This window comes from Lacerta agilis, chromosome 7 (genome assembly GCF_009819535.1).
Source record: "Lacerta agilis isolate rLacAgi1 chromosome 7, rLacAgi1.pri, whole genome shotgun sequence".
In the NCBI taxonomy this organism is placed as follows: Eukaryota; Metazoa; Chordata; class Lepidosauria; order Squamata; family Lacertidae; genus Lacerta; species Lacerta agilis.
Genome location: NC_046318.1, coordinates 46,373,834 through 46,397,466, shown reverse-complemented (window position 1 = coordinate 46,397,466; position 23,633 = coordinate 46,373,834). Strand labels below are relative to the sequence as shown.

The 23,633-nt window shown below is 40.5% G+C and overlaps 1 protein-coding gene across 5 annotated transcripts in view; it reads right to left on the bottom strand.

Moving 5' to 3' along the window:
- The window catches only part of ASXL3 (ASXL transcriptional regulator 3), a 98,185-nt gene that overhangs the window by 43,215 nt on the left and 31,337 nt on the right, over positions 1 to 23,633 (bottom strand). For all 5 annotated transcript variants that reach the window (XM_033155120.1, XM_033155121.1, XM_033155124.1 and 2 more), the window contains 2 exons: positions 4,982 to 5,090; positions 3,734 to 3,845 (listed from right to left, as the gene is read on the bottom strand). In XM_033155120.1, the coding sequence (XP_033011011.1) occupies positions 3,734 to 3,845; positions 4,982 to 5,090 (221 nt within the window). The remainder of the gene's footprint in view (positions 1 to 3,733; positions 3,846 to 4,981; positions 5,091 to 23,633) is intronic.

The window sequence follows — 23,633 nt, the reverse complement described above, 5'->3', positions numbered from 1 at the left end:
ATCTTACAAACTCAATACTTTTGCTTTGGGTGACACAGATCTATATACGCATTGACATAAATGGTCATGCACTGTCAACACACATACACACCAAATAATCATCTAAATCACTGATCTCTAGAGCTTAACCTGCAAAATCAGAACACTTTTACTCCAGCCCAGGCATAGGCAACCTTTGGCTCTCCAGATGTTTCGGACTACAATTCCCATCATCCCTGACCACTGGTCCTGTTAGCTAGGGATCATGGGAGTTGTAGGCCAAAACATCTGGAGAGCCGAAGGTTGCCTATGCCTGCTCCAGCCAGTCAGCTTGGCTCTTTTTAAAAGAGAAAGAGAAAGCAATCAGGGAGCTAAACTGTACTACAAACAGATGTATGCACCTGGGACCAACAAGAGGCTTTAAACAAACTATGTAGCTGTTCTGTAGAAGCTACTAACAGCTTAATTAACAACATTCAAGTGCCCCTTTGGGAAAAATAATATGGATATATCTTTAAGATGACATGGTTACATTAAAAGAAACCAATGTAGCAGAACAATAATTCTGTAGCATGAAAAAAGAACAGTGGATTTTAAAATGAGCAAGATAGCAGATAACCTACATACTCACTTCAAGTTTGAATCTTAGTGATGGACCTTTATTATAAATGGTAGAAAATTGTACTGGAAAGGGAGGCACTGCTGGGCATGAAAATAGTGGTGTCATCCTTCCCTGACATTTGCTAGCACAAGGATATTGTTGGACTCCAGTTCCCACCACCCCCAACCACTGCTCATACTGATTGGGGCTGATGGGAGCTGGAGTCCAACAATATCTGGAGAGAGCACCACACTCTAACACGACATGTTTATCAGTGAGTACTTCTGGCTGGATTATAGACCACCATTCACAGTGACTTGCATGCTGCCACTGGAATCCAAAGAACTACTTCTGGCAAGCCACAGGTTAGAGGCATACTTAAGTGGGATTTTTCCCCCCACTTCCTCCCCACACCCCTAAAACATCAGACCCAGCCATGCCATTATCACAGTAGCAGTGGTTCCCAATTAGCTTAAGTACTGTGAATCCCCTATTTTTCAAAAGCCAAGCCATGGACCCCCATTTCTGAAAGAATTGACTGACTGACGGATTGACTGAATTTACCGTATATACTGCCTTATACCTGGAGGTCTCAGGGCAGTTCACAGAATAAAATCAAAATATAAAACCACAAAATACACAATCAAAACAAAAACAACCCAACAAAAACCGCAAAAGCCCCACATTTTAAAAGGGCATATGATGTCAATCAAATCAACCAAAGGCCTGGTTAAAAATTGTTTACAACATTGCACCGAAATTCTTTTATCTAACAATTCACATTTTCTGCTCCCCATTTACCCACTGCTGGTGTCAAAAAAAGATGCAGGATACTGGAAGATGCAGAAAGTTCATGACAACAATTTATCTATTTACACCAGTGATGGGGTAACCTGTGACCCTGCAGATGTTGCTGGAGTGCAACTCCCATCACCTTTGACCATTGGCCATGCTGGCTGGGGCTGATGGAAGTTCAGCAATATGACACCATAGGCTGCATCCTACACTGTGAGAGGGAAGTGAGGGAAGTAAACTGGCCAAAACTACATTTCCTTCTTGTTGCTGTCAACATTGCCATCAGGTTAATATCCTGGTTTTTTCCTGGCTGATTCCACTAAACAGCTGTTTAACCTTCTGAACTTTAATTAGTCCAGCCTACTCCCTTTACTGGGTAGAGTAGTATGACACATGGGCATGGGATGTATAACAAGGTATCTCCCCCCCCCCCACCCCGCCCCAAAGAAAACTATGCTTTTACTTAAGGTTTTAGAAAGACAGTAAGTTAAACAGTTTTTTGTGAAAATGATTTTGGAATACAGCAAATTATACAATTTGAGTAGCTATTGCTCACATGATCAAATAAAAAAAAGGGGGGAGATGAATCCATCTGGCTATACCTTTCTATGCAGATTTCCTAATGAAACCAATACTTATAAATATGCATCCCCTAGTTTAGCTTCTGGATTCCCCTTGTAGTTTTCTCAAGGTCCTTGCCACAGTGCCCAACTACATTTTTCAGTTCTCTTAAAGCATTTCAGCACTTTCCCTCTTCTTGCCAAGTTTCTTCAATGAACTATTGACCATCCTGTGCAAAGCTTCTACCCACGGACTTCTGCATGAGAGCCCCTAAAAAGCACGGGTAGGCAAACTAAGGCCCGGGGGCCAGATCCCGCCCAATCGCCTTCTAAATCCGGCCCGCATATGGTCCAGGAGTCAGCGTGTTTTTACGTGAGTAGAATGTGCCCTTTTAAATAAAATGCATCTCTGGGTTATTTGTGGGGCCTGCCTGGTGTTTTTACATGAGTAGAATGTGTGCTTTTATTTAAAATGCTTTTCTGGGTTATTTGTGGGACATAGGAATTCATTCATTTTACAACCCAAGCTATACAACCAGACAGAACACAAAATGGGGAGCAGTTCCACTCCTTCACAAACAACTTCTGAAGGGCAAAAGATTTGCTAGCCCTGATTTACACACACACACACACACACACACACACACACACACACACACACTATTGCGTATGGGTGCTTCACTTACTGTAGATTATTGTTTCCAGTTTATATATTATCAAAACTACTTCCTCTGCGAAATTTCCTCATTAAATGCAACACCCTAGTAAATAAAGTAAGCACCCAAATATTTCCCAGTCTCTCCTATAAAACAGAATTAATGAACTGCATGCTAGTAGGAAAGAAACATGTTTAAAGTATTGTTTCAGTAAATTTATGATAAATATTGCACTAGGTAATTAAAATTATTATTATTTATTAAAGCTATTTATATACAACTATATACAGAAGTTTCTACAGTGTTGAGTGATTTAGAAGTGTTTCCAGATCCCTGAAGGCATAGGGAGCTGGGAACTTCTACTTTTTAAGGTCAGGGTTAAAATGCAAATAAAGCAATGGAGTTCCATCCAGAATGATGAATGTGTTAGTATGAATTCCCCATCTTTAATATCTTATAGGCAAGCATCTTTTGCAAACTGTAGGCTTTTCCTAGTATCCTGGAAATTGTAGAAAACTAAACTGACATCCTATTTCCAAAGAGAAATTTAATAACATGCTGTCAAAAAGATGGGCCTGAAGCATGAAACTTATTTTTATATGTCATGATTTCCAAATCCTTGCCAATAATTGTATCAGAGCCTAGGGCTTGCCGATCAGGTCAGTGGTTCGAATCCCCGCAACGGGGTGAGCTCCCGTTGCTTGGTCCCTGCTCCTGCCAACCTAGCAGTTCAAAAGCACATCAAAGTGCAAATAGATAAATAGGTACCGCTCCAGTGGGAAGGTAAACAGCGTTTCCATGCACTGCTCTGGTTTGCCAGAAGCGGCTTAGTCATGCTGGCCACATGACCCAGATTTATTGGCCAAGGGAGCCAGCTGTCCGCTGGCTCCCTTGGCCAATGAAGCGAGACGAGCACCACAACCCCAGAGTCGTCCATGACTGGACCTAACGGTCAGGGGTCCCTTTAACTTTACCTATTCTTATTTGTAAAACACACACATATACACACATCTTGGGCATTATACCCTACTTTAATAATTATTGCAATTGCAAAATATGACAAATGAACCCAAACAATTACCGGTACACATAATTAAACCAGCACACAAGCACTATAGTAAGACAACGACCAAAATACCTACCTCCATTTTCTTCTCCATTGCTATTGTTTGTTTCAGCCATTTCAGTACCATCCAACTCAGATTCACAACTTAAATCCAATGTCCCATCTGCTTGGCATGTAGAGTCTTCCTTCTGTATATGAAGAAACATGTGATGGTGTTGTTTGACACATTTCAAAAATGAATCTGCATCTTATTTCTGTAAATCTCTCTTACATAAGTAAAATGTGATTGCTGACAATCTGAAAATCAGAAAGAACCATTCTGCCAAGTCACAATGTATATTCATCTGGAAAGTTTATACATAAAAATGCTACTGATTACTTCACATCTTTGTGTGTAGGCAGCAGAAACGAGCTTGTTTAAAAATTCCAGCCACAGAAAATCCTCATATCCTTTCTTAAGTTCCTCTTTTGCCATTGGCCATTGCCTGAATTCCACAACTTGGAAGTCACAGGAAAGAAAAGCCTTGCCTAGACTGTAAACAAATCTAAATATAGCAAGAATGGATGTTTATTTTTTTAAACCTACCTTTGAATTCTGTTACCTTGTATCAAAAAAGCACATATTCTTTATTCACAGAAAAAGCATGAGGAATTCCATATTGATTGCTGCACGTCTATGTCCTATTGTATCAATTTCAGAATTTATAAATTTAAATTAAAAATTGTAAAGTAAACCTGCTCCATAAAACTCATTATCTTTTCCCCCTTTGCCCACACCCCTCTTTACTCTTTCACACACCAGTTATCAAATAAATGAATTTGATTAAGGATCTCAGAAAGGAATTCTATTCAGCCTGCATAAAGTCATTATTTGAACCACAGCTTTACAATCTCAGTTCCTTAGGATGTGCAGGATTGTAAAATGTAGTATGTGAAAGCTCCCTAAATGCAACATTGGCAAATATTGTTCTTTTAAACGCAAGTCCAATATGTCTTAAGAACATCAATCATCCTTTTGAGGTTAGTGCATATAAAACAAAATACGTTTTCTAAGCTTTGAGAAGGTAGTATTTTAACCCAGCTAAGCACATAAGGGAGGGAGAAATTCAGGAACTCATATACTTTTGTTATCAGAAGACAGCCAGCATTTAACTGAAGTGTAAGTAGCTTTAAATGACATCTGAACAGAGCTAGAAAGAACTTTCAGATCTTTTCCTCATACAGCCTCCCCAAATTCAACTGGTTTACTTTTGCATTTCATTAAGATTTACATAAAATGCTCTTCATGGCTTTGGGTACTTTCATCACTAAAAATGCAACTTACTTTGAGTGCGTAGAGTCCTGCCTTGCCAGGAATTTTGAAGAATGTCCCATCACCTACACGAGTGTTAGTATGAAGCATTGCATTCAGACAAGCTAATGGAGAAGTGCCACTGAAAAACAAAAATGGGAAAAAATGAAGCAGGCTGCAATGGACTGTTTCGTGTAACACTCTTCCCTCTTTTTATTTCTTTCTAAACCCATGCTTCCCTTAAAAAAACTAAAAAACCTCCCAACCCTGAAAACATCTACATTACAATAACAGGCCAGTTGAAACTTAATCATATGCATCTGTCCCTCCAGCTTCAGGCAAAAAGTCTGCAAATTATAATTATGCTATTTTCACACAGTAAACAGCTCTACATTTAAACAGAACTACAGTCCAAATATTTATGTGAAATTACTTTGCAAATAACACAATGAAGCCTCATTTTTAGAATGTTACAGACAATGTGGCTTTGCACATGAATGATCAAAACAGAACCAAGTTCAAGGGCAGCTGCATCCCATAGGATGGGAAAGCAACAAAAGAATAGCAAATACCCCAGGAAGAACACATTTAGCATTGCAAGTGTGAGCTATGAACAAGTATGAACAGCATTTCCTTAACACAGCCAATGCAAACATGCATGTCTTGTATGCTTTAGACAACGTTACAGTAATCTGAAGCTTTTTACGTGATGGGCAACTTTCCTAAGTACACTTGCTGGCAATAAAGTTCCTTTGATTTCAAAGGAATTTACTTCTAGATTAAGTGTTGAGGATGGATTGCTGCTCAAGAGACAGGCCAATCTGACAAAGCTCTACAGTTCTATGATTCTATGTTTCTATGGTCACATAGTATAAGACACAAATGAATCTTAAGGACATTTCTAAGCACAGGAGAAGTCAAAAGATTTCCGCTCATGAAATCTGGACAAGAAGATATAATGAAGCATAATGCCCTGTATACTCTTCAGGAAAACTACTCGCCTCCCCAATATGTAGATAATTTGGGGAAAATATTTGTGGAAAGAGAACAATTAATTTGCAGCACTCCATTTCTATCCGTTATGACTGTAGTCGTTCACATTTAATTAAACATAGGATTTCAACTGTTTTTCTTCATGTAAGTTCTAATTAAATAATGCAAATACCAATACATAATGAATGCAGTTAAATCAAGGTAATAGTTTCATTCAATAAACAGGCATGTCAATTACAAGTCTTTTTGTCATTTTGAATCATTGTTGTGTACTGATAAAGTGTTAATCAGAACTCAATATTGCTGTTAGACAATATTGTTCAGCGGGCTTGTACACACTGCTTCTTCTATTGAGTTAAAATAGAATTACTGCTGCTTAATTTAATAAAATTAGCTAATGGTTGGTTGTTTTGCATAATGTGTTTTTAATAGGTATTTTGGTTTCTGAGCTGCTTTGTATGTCCTTTTCAATCCAAAAGGCAGGATATAAGTCTTTTTAATAAACACATGAATAAATAAAATACTGTTTACTCAAACATGCATGAGCGAGTGTTAAGACAGATAATTTTATCAGGAATCACTACAAAGCAATTTCTAGGGCTTTTTAGTTATCATATTTGTACCTTGCATTTCCTTCAAAAATCTTAGCTTGGCATACACAGACTATTATTTAATTCCATCTATGCAACCATTCTGGGAGACGGTTAGGCTGAGAGATGGAGACTGGTCCAAGGTTACCCAACGAGTTTCAAGGTACATGGGTATTAGAGCTTAGGTCTCCCCAGTCTTAAGTTCAACATTCCTTGCATTTATGATTATTTATTGATTCACAGCATTCATGGTGTGCAACTCAGTGGAACATATATTTCTTTTGGCAAGCATATGCAATTTCCATTATAGACCACTGAACTCCTCATGCAAGATATTATGTGAAACGTCTTTAAAATTCATTTGTAACAAATAAATTTGGCTTTTCAAGGGGAAAAACACTTGAAGAACGTATCTGACCTCAAATAACCCTTGAAGAATATTTATGAACTCAAATAACACTAGTTATCAAATTAAATTATTAATGTAGTATGCATAAGAAAGATGCACTAACATGTATTCTTTATTTAAGCGTTATAGTAGCATAACTCAGAATAACACATGATTTCCTTCAGAATGTTCTTCGTGGAGTGAGTATCTGACATGTAGTATTTAGCAGCCCAATATATACTATCTCCCTCACCCCCTTCCCTCTCTCATACATATATAATCTCAAATGGAGTTGGTAGTCATGAAGTCAGATTCTTGGAAATGAATCAAATGCTGTCATAGTACAAGTGAAATTGGATGAAATATATAGTTTTGATTGTCTCAACAGCATTAAAGATTGCATTTTTTCCTTCATGAAGGGTAAGGCTAACAATGGCTACTAGTCATGATGGCCCCAGAATCAAAGACAACATGCCTGCAAATACCACTTGCTGGGGAGAACACTGGGATAAAGTGCTGTGTTGCTTCACATCCTTCATTGTGAGAACAGAATGATTGACTAGATGCTCTGATCCAGAAAGGTTCATTATTTTGGCCTTTTATGCAGATCTATCCCAAGGGTCAAGAATTTGTTACTGAACTCCATAATCCACAGCCACCATCATCCGTGTTTGGGGATAGTGAGAGTCATAGTCATGGGCCACTGGTTGCTCATCCCTGTTCTATCCAGAAGCTCCATGCATGCAGTTGCCATAATCTCTTTGGTCAGTATATGAACCCATTTCCCTGCGTCATCTTTCTATTGCTTTAGCACTGCTTTCCCATTTGTCCATTGAGATCATTAAACAGACCCCAACTTGAGTTTAATAAGCAGTTTGGAACAGCAGGTGCAGGAAGATGTCTGGACTGCATTACCACCCTTACTAGATTAATAGTTAAAAGATATATTTTTCTGGTCAGACAAAACAAAGCAAAATGAATGGACATAGCAAGATATGTCTCATGGGTACCAATATGCTCATCTACCAAAAATTGATATAAAATTATGAACAGAAAACAGGTCTGCAATCTTTCACAACCATTAACTTGATATGATGACTTAAGAACTATGCATTTCCTTCTCCATATAAATGATATCTTGCAAAGAAGCAGAAGTTTTATTACCATCAAAAGGAAGAGCTCTAGTAGGCACTATTACAAAGCTTTCAGAGCATGTGCAAAGCAAAATCTAAGAGTGTAAAGAGCAACACAAATCCAAAGAGTTGATGATGCTCTGCCATAGCAAACAACACTACCTAAAAGCAGAAGGGGGGAACCAAGTGCTTGTTTTCATGAGCAGCTGTTGATTCAGGCTTGTTAACATGAAATAGAAGCCTCACCAATGGCAAAAAAATACCAGGTTCTTCAGCTCCTGTAAGTTGGCATTGATTGTGAATTCCTGCTACTCTGCACATCAAATAATCACGGCATTGCCTACAGGGGCAGCAAGGTATGGTACAGAAAGCTTTGGTAAACAGAAATATATGGTAAGACCCTATTTAATATCCAAGAGCTTCTACTTCAACCTCGAACCCTCTGATTATATAAATTAGAGATTGAAATTGGTTATAGTACAATTGCATTTTATGTGATTTTAATGTGCGCAATTTCAACATCATACATGGCTTAGAACCCGGATATTTGTTTGGCAATCTGTTCCCATATCAACTATCCTACCCATTCTGAAGCTGCCAAAGCTGAGAGCTGGAGAGAGCATTTCCTGTGGTGGCTCCTGGTCTTTGGAATGACCTCCCCAAGGAGATCTACCTGTAGAGCTTGGTAGTATCATTTAGATGCCAGGCAAAACATTTCTGTTTTCCCACATTTTAGAATCTGCTAATGTGAGCATTCTTTAAAAGCAGTCTGATTTCATCACCTATTTAAAATTGGCTGTTGCTGTTTTAAGTTTATTGTTTTTAATTTGCCATGTTAGTTGTAAGCTTTGTACAGCTGTACCTTGGTTGCCAAACGCTTTGGAACTCATATGTTTCAGCTCCCAAACAATTGAAAGCTGGAAGTGAGTGTTCTGGTTTTCAAACGATTTTTGGAAGCTCAATGTCCGGCACAACTTAAACGGCCTCCGATTGGCTGTAGGAGCTTCCTGCAGCCAATCAGAAGCCGTGTTTTGCTTTCCAAGTGTTTTGGAAGTCGAATGGACTTCTGCTCGACTTCCAAAGCACGACTGTATTATTATTATTATTATTATTATTATTATTATTATTATTATTATTATTATTAACTACTACCAGTACTACTATTACTTTTTGTTTCTTACTCCTATGTTAACTTCCCTGGGAAAATAAATATATGTGAAAGCATGGTATATGAATTATGTAAACAAATAAGGAAAGAATGAAATCCATATAAGAAAAAATCACCACCCCCTCTTTTCAATGCAGCTACTATGCTCCTCAAAGATCCTCTCTGGAGTGTGGATGACTGTCCTGAAGAAGGTGGGATGTGCTGTGGAAGCTGCTGAGGGAGTGGGGGATCAGCCCAAATAAGATGATGGCATATTCCATGAGCAATGCCTCAGCCTATATTTGGCAAATTTCCCCCTCCCCCAGCACGAACACACACACACATAGTTTATATATTTCTACTGCATAGTTCTGCAGAAAAATACTGTTTAGCACACTTCACTGCATTTATCAAATCCATTATCCAATGCCAGGTGACCCACAAATATATTTTAAGGACTTCTACAAGAACTGTGTAAATGTGTTGTTCACACACACACACAAAATCAAAACAAAATTGTATCCAATAAGGTATGACATACATTAATACAAACTTACTTTCTATAATGAAGAACAGTTGCCAGAACCCCACCAGATGCAAAACATGGAAGAAAACAAAAAACAAAAAAACAAAAATCTAGTTAGACAATATTTCAGAATTCCTTCCTAATTTTAAATAAGTCATCAACTTATCTGCTGAAATCATGTATATCTCAAAACCTGTTTTAATTCTGAACTCTCTTCCTTTTAAATGGTCTGCATGCTGGGTTCCTACAAATAAATGCGCTATTCTTTTCAAGCTTTTGTTCATGCTCCCTTGCAGGGAAAAAAGCCTTTAGCATCTGGTGCCTTTGAGCTCCCTCTGCTGGGCTGTGCAGCAGGAGCTGATTAAGGTAATCAAAACAGAGAGCAGGGCAGGAACCAAGCTTCCTGAACACTGCATTTTTTAAAAAGAAAATATAAAAGAACTGAAGGAAAGGAAATCAGTACAAACAGAACTTATTTATATGGGTTACACAATGAAAAACACTGTAAGGAAATCAGGACAGAATTTTGTTCAAAGGTGCTGTAGTACTTTTAATTACAGCATCCTTCTTTATCCTAATGGGCACTTAGCAATGTACCCAACACCTTGTTTTAAAAATTATCAGCAGATTAAAATCTTCTTCTTAACTGCACTGAAGACACAGCTTTCCAGAAATTGCACTGTCCTGTGCAATACAAATAATGCTCCTCAGCTCTCTGTACGCAAGAGATCACTTACAGAGCTTAGAATACAATCCTAAACACATGCTAATGACACAAAGAACACAGTGGGACTCACTCCCATGTAAATATGCATAGGATTGTTCTCTAAGAAGAGCTTGTGGTTCACGAAATCACTGAATGCTTATCATTTTCTAACAAAGGCATTGACATACATATGATGCAAAAATAAGGGCTTTCAAGTTATTTTAAAATAAAATTAATGTTAAAATCTATCAAAACTAAAATATTTTTATAATCCTAATATTTCCTGAGAATTATAGTTTTACTAGTTGGTCAGGAAGACTACGAATAGGAGCAGGAGGAGAGGCCGTGTACACATCTGTAGACATAAAAATGCACGGTGATTGTGGACTTTGCTAAATATACACATAAACACACTAACTTTAGTATTACAATTATGATTAATGTGTAAAAAAGGGGTCGTCTGGGATGGTTCTGCCAGCCACTAGAAATCTTTCAGGGCTGATCTATGCTCACAACTGAAAGAGCGGGTAGTTCACACCATAGCAAATATTCTGTAAGATAATTGTAAGCAGGAAGACACTGTACTCCATACCGTGTTTGGATTTCTTGATTATTATTTTTTTATGTGTGTGTGTGGTTTGTATTGGTCAAAAATCATCACAGTAAATGATATTTAAACAAAACAGGGACTGGATAAGCAGCCTGTTTTTTTTTGAAAATCCCTAGCGAGGCATAATTCCAATTGGCTTTCTGAATAATAGTGCTTTTGCATTTGTGGCTATGTATCACCTCCATACAACAATAACCTCTATTTACAGAGCGATCGTAAGTGGAATTGGGGGGGATTGGCATGGCAGATGTGCTGCTATTGAAACTCCTGCTGCCTCATGATCAGGGCAGAAGTCGGTGGTGGATTTTGCCAAGGGCGTAAGAAGAGACCTGCTGGACTAGACCAAAGGCCCTTCTAATCCAGCATTGCTGTCCCTTTGCACTCAAGCAGGAATGGATTCCCCCCTCCCCCCCGTCCCCATCAAAGTCAGAATGGCCACTTGACAGGGAACACATTGGCATCCCCCAATACATGGAGCCTTTTGGTCCATTAGGTGGGTGGCAGCGCTTCGTTATTTAAGGCCAGGCTGCCTGCCTCCCACAGCTTATTTGGAGCTTTGCACAGACAACGTTGTCTCTTACCTCAGTTTCATCCTGAGATTAGTTGGTTACCTTTTTTGGAGTCAAGCTGGAATTTTTGGTTGAACCCATGACTAGCTTTTCAGAGAGCTATTACCTCTGGTGGGTAATATATATTGAATGTGCAGGAATGTTGGGAAATGATTTCACAATTATTTCTACCTTGCTCTTTTGTGAGCTTTTTGGGGAAGTTCCATAATGAAATGTTTGGGCTCTATGCCTATCTGAATGTGACTCCATATTCTTATCCACACCTGGAAGATATTAACTCTCCACATGAACAGAGATCATTAACTTCACTGAGCCATGCATTTCAAATATGTTTTGATGTGCTCTGATGTGCCATGGCTCAAATTAAACAATCTTTTTTTTTTTTGGTGTGGGGTGGTGGTGGTGGTTTGGAATACTAAAAAAAATACTAAAAAATAGAAACAGAAGTATGTTGGATAATGAATAGTTAAATTGCTTTTGGGAGAGAAGAAAACTATGCAAGTGGAAGCAAGTTTTCATCGCATTTTAAAAGTTTTAGTTTTTTGGGCAACAGATAGATAAAAAAAACTTATGTCATATGGTGTGGCTTAATTTCTAAACAAGAGGTATGGAGTCAATCTTGTCTGAAAATCATACTTGGGCCCTCTTTCATGAAAACTCTTTACCTGTCCACAGAATTGCAGAGAATAATTAATTGGGGGGGGGGTAGAAAGGAGGAGACAATGGCACTCTGTAACATGTGTAATGGCACACTTTCCTAAATAAGTGCTCTTGCGTTGAAAACAGCAAAGTGAAAAATTGCAGCCTACCAAACCAAAATGTTACCAGCCACCACTGCAGCAAACTATTGTTTCTTGTGACGGGACCTCCAAATCATCTGAACTGAACCAGTGCAATCTCTACTGTGAAAACTGCACTAACGATGCTCTTGAATCTTCTGGATTTAATATTAGCAAGTACACGGTCAATTGTAAGCTAATATAGGTAGAGGGACCCCTGACCATTAGGTCCAGTCGTGTCTGACTCTAGGGTATGACTAAGCCGCTTCTGGCAAACCAGAACAGCACATGGAAATGCTGTTTACCTTCCCGCTGGAGCGGTACCTATTTATCTACTTGCCCTTTGACATGCTTTCAAACTGCTAGGTGGGCAGGAGCAGGGACCGAGCAACGGGAACTCACCCCGTCGCAGGGATTTGAACTGCCGACCTTCTTATCGGCAAGCCCTAGGCTCTGTGGTTTAACCCACAGCGCCACCCGCATCCCACTGTAAGTACTGTAAAAAAGGCAAAGGGACCCCTGACCATTAGGTCCAGTCGTGTCCGACTCTAGGGTTGCGGCGCTCATCTCACGTTACTGGCCGAGGGAGCCGGCGCACAGCTTCCGGGTCATGTGGCCAGCATGACTAAGCTGCTTCTGGCAAACCAGAACAGCACACGGAAATGCCATTTACCTTCCCGCTGGAGCGGTACCTATTTATCTACTTGCACTTTGATGCGCTTTCGAACTGCTAGGTGGGCAGGAGAAGGGACCGAGCAACGGGAGCTCACCCCGTCGCGGGGATTCGAACCGCCAACCTTCTTATCGGCAAGCCCTAGGCTCTGTGGTTTAACCCACAGCGCCACCCGCATCCCTAAGCTAATATACATAATGCAAATTTATCAAGGTGGATTTAGGGCAGCACTGAGCGCTGAGCCTAGAGGGCACCACATGGCTTTGCAACCATGACATAGTGAAGGGAACAGAACAGAAAGCGAGAGAAAGAGCCGCACTGAATTTTGGCCTCATACAAATCGCCACTGAAATTTGAAGGATCAAAGTCCAGCCCTGCTAACTTATGCTGAAAAGCAGAGTATATGTTTTAGAAATAAATAAGTAAAAATGTGGTTTTGGAGATATGCCCATTTTTAAAATATTTAAAACATCCATTCTATTCACCTCTCTCATTCTCTGCTTTGGGAAGATCCAAGTGATAATTTCCACAAAATGCTATTTGTGTTTGGCATCGTTTCCAGAAAAAGCACTATAAAAGATATGGCAGCCCTTTTTTGCCAGAAGGTAAAACAGAACAAGGGAAAATAAATGACTATTGTTGAGATGAGCACAGAGAACCCTTTGACAACATAAACTCTTGGCAGTCAAAAGTGTTGCTATTATACATAACATGGAAAAAAAACAGTAAAGAGTGCTTTACAGTGGCCATTTGAAAATTAAATGAGGTTTTATAGAACAATAAAGTTGAAAAGTCCCCAAAGGCTAACGCTTTGCTAGCAAAACAGTAAAAGGCACTGTTTGTCCTGCTGAAGTAACTTCCAAGCATCTTTTCTTGCTTTTTTAAATAATAAGCAAAATTAGAAATTACTTTCCTAAGCAATGCTTAAAAATCATCCATGCTTTCATTTCAAAGGCTCCATTTTTAATTGCATAACTAGTTTCTGCACAGAACGTTTAGAATACCAAAGGTTACTGCACTGCAATCCCACTGTACCAGAGGTATTTTTGTGAAATGCTTTTGTTCACATTACCAGTTAAAAAAGCAGCAGCAGCAAAGCTGTGGAAAATGGGTAACAGCACTTGCCCGTATCAGCAATTTTTCATAATAAGCACCAGTAGAGTAAACTGTAATAGGGAGCATTTAATCTTTTACATTAAACCACAAAAAGATTGTGCAACATGTACCCAACTGCAAATGCACCTTTATTTTATCTCTTCTTACCTTTTTCTCAGAAAACATTAGGCTGAGCTAAGGGAAGCCCCCGCCAGCATTGCCAACCCAGCAAAACATTTTGCTACCTAAAGCAAGCCCAAATGCCTTGCCAGATGATAGACAACGCTTTAGAAAGCCTCGTTGCACCATTCCGACACCACTTTACCTCTCCCTCCTCATGGTGCTGCCTAAATCAGGTTGACTCATCCTCCTGTATGGCAGGGTCAGCCCCGCAGCACAAATTCTAGCCCACTTCATACACAACACAAAGCCAAAACCCATGTTTTGTGTGATCATGCAAACATGCAGGTTTTTGGAAATAAGATCATGGTTGCTTTCCTCTTCCTCAAGTCCTGTTGCTGCCACACTGCTGTGAGTCAAGCCATGGTTTGGCTTAGCATTGTGTCCTAACCCAGGCACTTGGCTTATCTCCCCCAGACAAACCATGGGAGGTAAGCCATAGAACAAACCTTTGTTTGGAGCAAGATAAACCATGAGCCTGGATCCTTGTGTAATGAGAAGGCAAACAACAGCTTAGCACACAAGACTAGAGAAAGAGGCAAGCAGCTGTGATCTTCTCTCTAGGAACCCATATTTTTGCCCATCCACACAAAGCCATGGTTTGGTTTAGTCTCACATGCAAATCAGGTCTCTGTCTCCCAAAAAAAATTCAATGCTCACCACTGCAGAAAAATAAACTGGAGATAGTCACCAAAACTAGAGCTGCTTCCTGCATAGGCTTTATAGTAATCACTTCTGCCTCATCTTGATCTTTGCCACAGGCCCACAGACACATTTTGCCCTCATCTTCCAATCTCATCTCTAATCTCCTGGTCCCCTGACAAAGCTGAGACCGCTCCCTGAATCTCTTCTCTATTGTAATGGAACCAGCTGATGGCATGGTGAGAAGCAAGATCAGCTGTTCCTTCCTGTCATTTCAGCTGTATGTAGCCCCTCATATAATGATGCAGAAAGTACCTTAGAGAAATATACCTCGAAGGGATATATTGTACATTGGCTTTTTTTTCTTTTAAGTGTTGATATATTGAATCTGCCTGTAATGAAGTCACTCTGCTTGCACAGCCTAGCCTGTTATTAGTACTGTACTGTATGGATTAAAATCAGATAAGGCATTTAACATTTTCCTAACATCAGAAGAAAACATGCCAAGATAAATTCCCTAAACCTTTCATCATTCTGAATCCTATTAGTTAAGATAAGTGCTTTACCTGGTGAAACAGCATTTTGATCTAGAAGGTTATTCTACCGATTTCAAAACCAAACGTTTTGAAAGCCCAAATGCGGGAGATGAAATCAAGCAGATTCCCCACCCCCTTTTGCTACACTGCTCAGCTTAGCAGCCCATGAGAAAACAGCTGTTCTGTTCTACCTTAGGTTTACAAAATTTCATTCTTTTTTCTTAACCACCCCCAACCCCCAGGAAAATCCCTCTCTTTGAGAAATATAAAGCATTTCTTTTGTCTGGAGTATTTGGAGTCCTAACATCTCCAGGAATGCCTGGCAAAGACTCCTATCTGAAGTCCTGGAGAGCTGCTTGCAAGTCAGCACAGCAGTAATGGTTATGTATAGATAGACCAATGGTCAGCCTTTGTACAGGGCACACCCCTATGTTGCTATGTTGAGAGACTTGTGTGGCTGTGCCCCTACTGTTTCATTTTTTAAACACCATGTAAACATCTTAGGGCTTTCAAAAATCAGAAAACCTTGGATTCATTTCAGGAGGGTTGATTTAGAGTTTTTAGCCAAATTTTCTGTTTACCCGGGCATATAATCCACAATGCTTTCCAATTTAATCTACGCACCTTGCAACACTATATTCAGCTATGCTCACGTCACTGGGTGCTTCACTGTCTTGTGAAGCACCCAGTGCATTCATTAGTTCACACCTAAAGCAGCTGGCCATTCTTTACATGAAACTAAGAATATTCAAGCAGCACAAATACTTCCTGAGATTAACCCAAACTAGCAATACTACAGAAAGACTTTTAAAGCAAAAAGCAACAACAAACAAACCCTTAAAACTTGCTGGGCTTCCTTTAGACACATACATAGATAGGCAGGCAAAGAACTTTGAGCTAGTAATATTTCTTATTGTCTGCAAAGCTGAACAAAGCAACCCAATACAGTGGCTACTCATCATACTGATTAAATGAAGCTGATTGAGGGGCAGCCCTGGGTTGGTATGCATCATACTCAGAGTTGAAATCACTGGGCTTGAGTAACTTCAATGGGTCTCATCTGAGCAGGATTTAGTTGACTATCACCTTACTGATCCATTTACAAGGCAGAACCTTTGTCGTTCTACACACATAAAAATGCAAGAATGCTGTCACGCTGCACTTTGCTTGACCACAGACAGGTGGCACTGCAAACTACAGAGTGACAAGACATGGTGGATGGGCAGCCCAGGTGAATCACAGAGGGAAAGCAATAACAGGCTGCAGCAGCCAACCCCATCAGCTCCACTGGCTTCTCAGCCTGCCAGCCCCGGGGCTCCTGCCTCCAGGATCCAGATCCCCAGGCTGGACAGTGCTACTATTGGCCTTAGAGGGACATAGGTGGCACTGTGGTCTAAACCACTGAGCCTCTTGGGCTTGCTGATCGGAAGGTCGGCAGTTCGAATCCACATGATGGGGTGAGCTCCCATTGCCCTGTCCCATCCTAGCAGTTCGAAAGCATACCTGCGCGAGTAGATAAAAAGGTACCACTGCATAGGGAAGGTAAAAGCGCAGGAAAGAAGGTGGGCAGAAGCAGCAGCCGGTCAGTCTGGTCATCCACTGCTGCAGCTGCAGCCACCTACTTCCTCTGACGGCCTCCCTTTCTCCCCGCACCTCCTCCTGCAAGACTGACTCTTTATTCTAATCAGCTGGCACAAGAACATCTAAGCTTTTCATGCTCCTCCCTGTGCTTCTCCTTTACACTTCCACATGGGTAAGGGAAGAAGCAGGAGGATCACAAGAGGCTTTGGGTAACTCTAAGGGGAGGGAGGTAATTTTGGCAAGAGGGCCAGATGGGTGGTTCAGGCAAGCAAAGCAAACAGGAGTAGCAGCCCTGAGTGGTGAAATATAACAATACATTAACACCATGTTTCAGCACAATGAGAAAGATATGATTTACTGTAGCATCTTAAAGACTCATGTTGATACAAGGTTATGACATTATAATACAGGAACAAATATTTTCAGATAGCTATATGAACAAGGCCCCTGAAGTTCAACTCAAATGAATAGTATGCATGCATATGAAAGTAAGATATCTAATTCATATTCCAGTTCAACAAGTTTTGTTTGACTTATCAGTAGCAAATATATTACAGAGTCTTTTAAACTTAATGCAATGCCCTTAATAACATCTTCCCCATCCAATGCTAAAACACTCCAATAAGCAGTAAGCATAATAAGCTATACAGTGGTACCTCTGGTTAAGTACTTAATTCGTTCTGGAGGTCCGTTCTTAACCTGAAACTGTTCTTAACCTGAAGCACCACTTTAGCTAATGGGGCCTCCCGCTGCTGCTGCACCACCAGAGCATGGTTTCTGTTCTTATCCTGAAGCAAAGTTCTTAACCTGAAGCATTATTTCTGGGTTAGCGGACTATGTAACCTGAAGCGTATGTAACCTGAAGCGTATGTAACCCGAGGTACCACTGTATATTTCTTTTCAGGATTAGTGAATTATTGTTTCTAAGGCACATGAAGTTTGAAGCAGCTATGAGTGTAGAATCAAGGATTTGTATCATCCAGCAAGTAAGGATGTTTTAATTTTTGCCTGTTGGACTAACCCCTTTGTTTCCCAAGTACTTTTTAAAATTAAAAGTTCAGACTAAAATAATGCAACAGGTATGTCAAACTGTTCACTGTACATGCAAGATGGAGATTTCTACACAGTTCATCTAAAAATTACTTGCTTCCAATAATATCCTGCACAGAATTAAGGAAAATTGTTCTCAGCAAGTTACAGCAATGCTTTCCCGCTCCAGAATAAGCAAAGAGAAGCTAAAGCAATTTGATCTCACAGCAAGAAAGAAAACCAGCTGTAAAATTCAGGGAGTAATATGAATATCCCCAGTAGCAAGCTTTAAATGTAACAAGCATTTAAAGTGTCTCATTTACGCTGAAAGTTGGAACTGCATATGATCCATATTAGTATCCTTTTGCTGAGCAGTTCTGCATCCATTTTTAAAGTTAATTCTGTAAAGGAAGGCTTTAAACCTTTAAAACCTTTAAAATGAGCTAAATTTTGTTCCTTTTAGTTTTTAACTTTCCTAAATTTCAGGGGGGGGTCATGTTTATATATTTAAAATATCAAGTTTATTCACACTAATCAGTTTTACTGTTGATTGATCTACAGATTAAGGAAATCAAGTAGAAGTTTATTTTAATTAATGAATATTGTTATCATACCTAAAAGCAGGCCCAGCCCAACCATAAGGCAGGGTGAAGGCACCGCCTTAGGTGGCAGAAGCCCTTGAGAAGGCCCACCTGCCCCGCCACCTCTACTGCAGGAGAAGCGGGGCTGGTGGAGAAATGGTGCCAGTGGGAAAGCGGCACTGGGATTGGCGCCAATTTCCAGCAAGATCTCGTGAGCACCGCTTCTCCAAAGGAGGCAAAGGGAGTGCAGTGGTGGCAGTGGCTGGGCAGGACGGTACTTCCTATTTCACCTCAAGCGGTGAAACAAGACACAATACCCTTGCCTAAAAGATTGTCTCACCTCTTATATACCCAACTGATCACTGTACTCTGCAGGACAGCATTTCATAAGGAGGACCATTCCATATAAGAGGGGTCACCAATGTGGCACATGCAGACAACAGTGTGTCCACCACTGGCTGTTGCATTCACCATAAAACTTCTGTAAATATCATCTCAAAAATCTACAATGCACTGTTTCTTCTTGCTGTTTGCTCTCCCTGCTCAGTTCCTGTTTCCACTGGCTTAGCCTCTCCTACATGGTACACAACCCTCTGAAATATGTCCACATTTCAATGGATTCCATGATTGGTCACCCACCCTGCTTTCCATTATGAACCAAGGAGAGATGCAAAGAGCTTCTCTTTCCGAGTGTGGCAGTGGCTGGTGTAGCTGCCTTATTTACCATTTGTTGGGGGCAATAAGGCTGCCATCTCTTTTTCTGTCCTTTTAGGTGTGGCAGCCATTTTGTTTCATTTTGTGACTGGCACCGATGTGCCCACTGGCTAAAAAAGACTGGCGACCTTTCCTGTACAATTTAGGAACTGGGCATTTTGTGTGGGGACCCCTGCCATTTGGAACTGCCTCCCATTTCATATCTTGCCCCCCCAGCCTGCACCTCACAACAACACCCCCTCCCATTGCTTTGGAACTATCTCAATGGTAGTGAAATCAAGATCCAACACAGTGTTTATCTACATTTCCATTCATTGCATTAAATGTTAGGATTTGGTGGGGTTTTAGTATCTTTTAAAATTCCTTCTATTATATTACTAGGCTACTTTTAAAGTCACATCTTCACAATGCAGTGTTGTGTGTGTGTGTGTGTGTGTGTGTGTGTGTGTGTGTGTTTGTGTGTGTCCTATACATTTACTTAGGGTGGTATTCAATGCTAGTGTTACTCACAGTAGACCTATCAAAATCATTGGCCATGATTAAATTAGGTCTAGGACTCCTTGTCCTGAAATCTGGTCAAGAGGAGAAAAGAAATCTGCTGGGGCAGCATTGCAAATATTCCCACAATTTTATTACAGTGGTACCTCAGGTTAAGAACTTAATTCGTTCTGGAGGTCCGCTCTTAACCTGAGGTACCACTTTAGCTAATGGGGCCTCCCACTGCCGCTGCGTGATTTCTGTTCTCATCCTGAAGCAGAGTTCTTAACCCAAGGTACTATTTCTGGGTTAGCGAAGTCTGCAACCTGAAGCATCTGTAACCCGAGGTACCTCTGTAGTCTACAACTGGGGTTTGTTTTGTTTTTGTACTGCACCACTTCTCTATATATTTGTAGATTTGAAAAGCGCATTAAAATAAAAGCAAGGCCTTTCTATCTTCTACATAATATTGTTGAAAGTTAACTGCTCTGGGATTAGTGATTTGTTTATTTTTTAAAAAGAACATAAAAACACGAGAAGAGCCTACTGCATCAGACAGGCATATGCCAAGCTTGTCTGAGGCCTGGAGAGTGTCTTGTTCACGAGATGCAGCACCGCAGCACCACCACCTAATCTGATCAAACGCTGCACACTAGTATGCAATAATGCAGGTCCAGATTTTACTAGCAAAGCCTTGCAGTACATACAGACAAGCATGGGCATATCGCCCATGGCCATTTCACCCATTAAGTCCCTGGTTGGCTGGGAAGCATGGGGCATTCTTGGCACGACAGCATAAATCCAGCAGGCCCCTAACAGCACCCCCCCCCCGCCAGCTTAGTCCTCCAATGCCTGGGGCAAGTGTACCTGGCTGCTCTCACCTCTGCATGGGCCTAACATCAGTTCATGTAGTCCCACAACAGCGTTAAGAGCAGGGTTGTATACCACCATTATGAGACTGGTGTGGTCTCTTGCCTCACTGCTTTTCTACATCTGTTTTCCCCATACAGTATTGGCAGTTACTGGTCATGTTTCCCTTCCTGCTCCTTCCTCCTTGTCAAGTGAGTAATCTGCATCCCCATACAAAATATTTGCTGCCATCACTGCCCAGCAACCGAATCACCACTGTCTCCCAGCTCTTAGCACCAAACACTCATTGCTTGCTTGAGCATGCAAAGGAGGGCTGGTGCCAGTGAGTTGTGCAGCAGCTGATTCAGATCATTCCTGGCATCAGGAAACTGAAATGAGGCTGGTGTTTGGTTCTCACATCATGCTAAGCCAAGGCCATGGCATAGCACTAACACACAAAAATATAGTCTTCAGGAGCAGTGCAGTTGCTGCACTCTTCCCCTGGTCCTGTTGCATTGACATAAGCTAAACATGTTTTGTATTAGCATGCTGTTAGAACCCAGGCTCATGGTTTGTTTCACTCCAGACAAACCACAGCTCATGGTTTGTCTGGAGTAGATAAAACATGAGCCCAGGTTTGGATGACATACTAAGTCAAATTATGGCTTAGTTCAAGGCAGTGCAGCTACAGCAGCAGCAACAGCAGCAGGACTGGAGGAGGATTACAACAGCTGCAATCTTCTGTTCAGGAACCCTCTTGTTTGAGCTAAACAGTCTTTCTCAAATCATGACCTAGTGCTAGGTAAACTGGATCATTTATGCTGCTGTCTTCAATAGTTCCTACACAACAGACTGAGTAATCATAAATGTGGTAAGTTTTCTTCAACTGAAGCAATTCTGAAGAATTTCTGCTGCCCTGAATGTCAAGAAACATCTGAAACAAATAAAAGCTCAGAAATAAATCAATGATTAAGCAGATGGGGCACAGAGTCCCCAGCCATCCTTAGATTCAGCAGCTGTATAAGAACTGGTAATGAGATAAAAGTCTCTGCTTTCTTGGGTCAACCTAAAACTTCTTTACACTTTCTTTTTCATGCAATTATCTCAAAACACAAACACTTTAACTTGCTCAAACTTGTCACATATCATGATTCTTCCACATGACACAAGGAGCCCACATCACTACAAGCTTTAACACACATACCCGCCCCACCGTCCTCATCTGAATAATAGACATGGCTTCCAAAACAATTCCACGCCCCCCTTCAGCAAGCTCCAGAGTTCTCTCGTATACAGAATCTGGATGGCAAACAATCAAGGCAAGAGCTGACTGTGCCCAGCTAAGTTACCGCAAACAAATTGCAACTCTTCCAACTGAACATTTTCCTGCCTTTGCTTTATATGAAATGGAATAATAATCAACACTGGAAGTCCATATGTCAAAACCTTATAGTTATTACTTTTGAGACTTGAATTCTGCTCTGACCAGCGACAACTTCGGGATTGGCTCTTCTGGATAGAATCCAGAAGGGATTTGCACTTAATCAGGAATTATAGACTCTTGCCATGGTTCCCATTTCTGAAAATAGAGCATTTCAGAGCATGTTATTTGAACAGACTCATGCCTACTGCATTAAGAAATGCCTTTATGGAGCACATATTCCAAGTGATGCCCACAGCATCTCGGATGGCTGCTACAATAAGGTTCCATATGATGACAGACTCTGCATATGTGGCCAACCTCAAGTGGAAGACACCATACATTACTTGCTAATCTCCCCATTAAATGGGGATCCAAGAGATCATTTCCTGAAACCTTTGCTAATTCCTGGAAGCAGGCTTACTATGGCAGAAACACTTTCACTTTCTTTTGTGCGACCCAAACAGATTTATGACACATAAAGTGGTGCTTAATGCTCTGGCTTTAAGAAAGATTAGAAAGAGAGAGCAAGATGATATTGCAATAAGTTGCGCTGGAGATTCAGAAGCCTAATGGTAGTTAAGCTAGGTATGAGGTAGCAGACAATACTTATGAATTCTGACTCCCTTTCTTTAAATCATTGATGCCTTGTATTATGTAATTGCTGTATGCTGCATGTTAAGGTCTGCAGTTTGGCAAATTGTAATGAAATTGTTGTCCCCTTTGGTTAATACACTCTTTGGTTGGTTAAAATAATAGCCCTTAAACCCAAACTCATATGTTCACTTATGTTGCATTGATGCCCCCAAAATTAAACTGTGTGGGAGGATAATGCCATGGAGAAAGTGTTTCTGTGAAGCAGCTTCCCACATGGAACAGCATTGAGGTTCATTTATTGCATCTTATCAGGGCAACTTGTTCCAAGATTCACTGAACCAACCAGGTCACCTTATCACCTGATATTTTGCAGACTGGGAATATATAATCCTTAGGCATTGCTTATCTCTTATGACCACTCAAAAGATTATATGCTAGTGGCCAAAATTGTGGAAACCTTTTTGAAAAAGTGTATTTCTGAGGTCTGATGGATCATAACACCAGCTTCTGATGAAGCAAGTTGCTTAAACCTTAGCAGGTCTGAGTTTGGTCTGTATGTGGAAGCCCATATATGCTGCCTTGAAATCCACATGAAAAATGTGTAATCAAATAGGAAGTAAATAAAATAAATATTGTGCCTTAAGTACCTGAGATTTTGTGCCCAAATAATATACCACATGTGCTATATCCACCTGACATTGGCCCATCAGCACCGTACAGTTATTAGGTTCTCTTCCCCTCCTTCTGAAGTATATATATTTTTTAAATCATGAAACAACCCATCCTTGAAAGGAGCAGCAATAATAGTAATGGTAGCAATTTGTGCTGCTGACAATTACAGGATTCATGAAATGCCAGTATTCAATATAG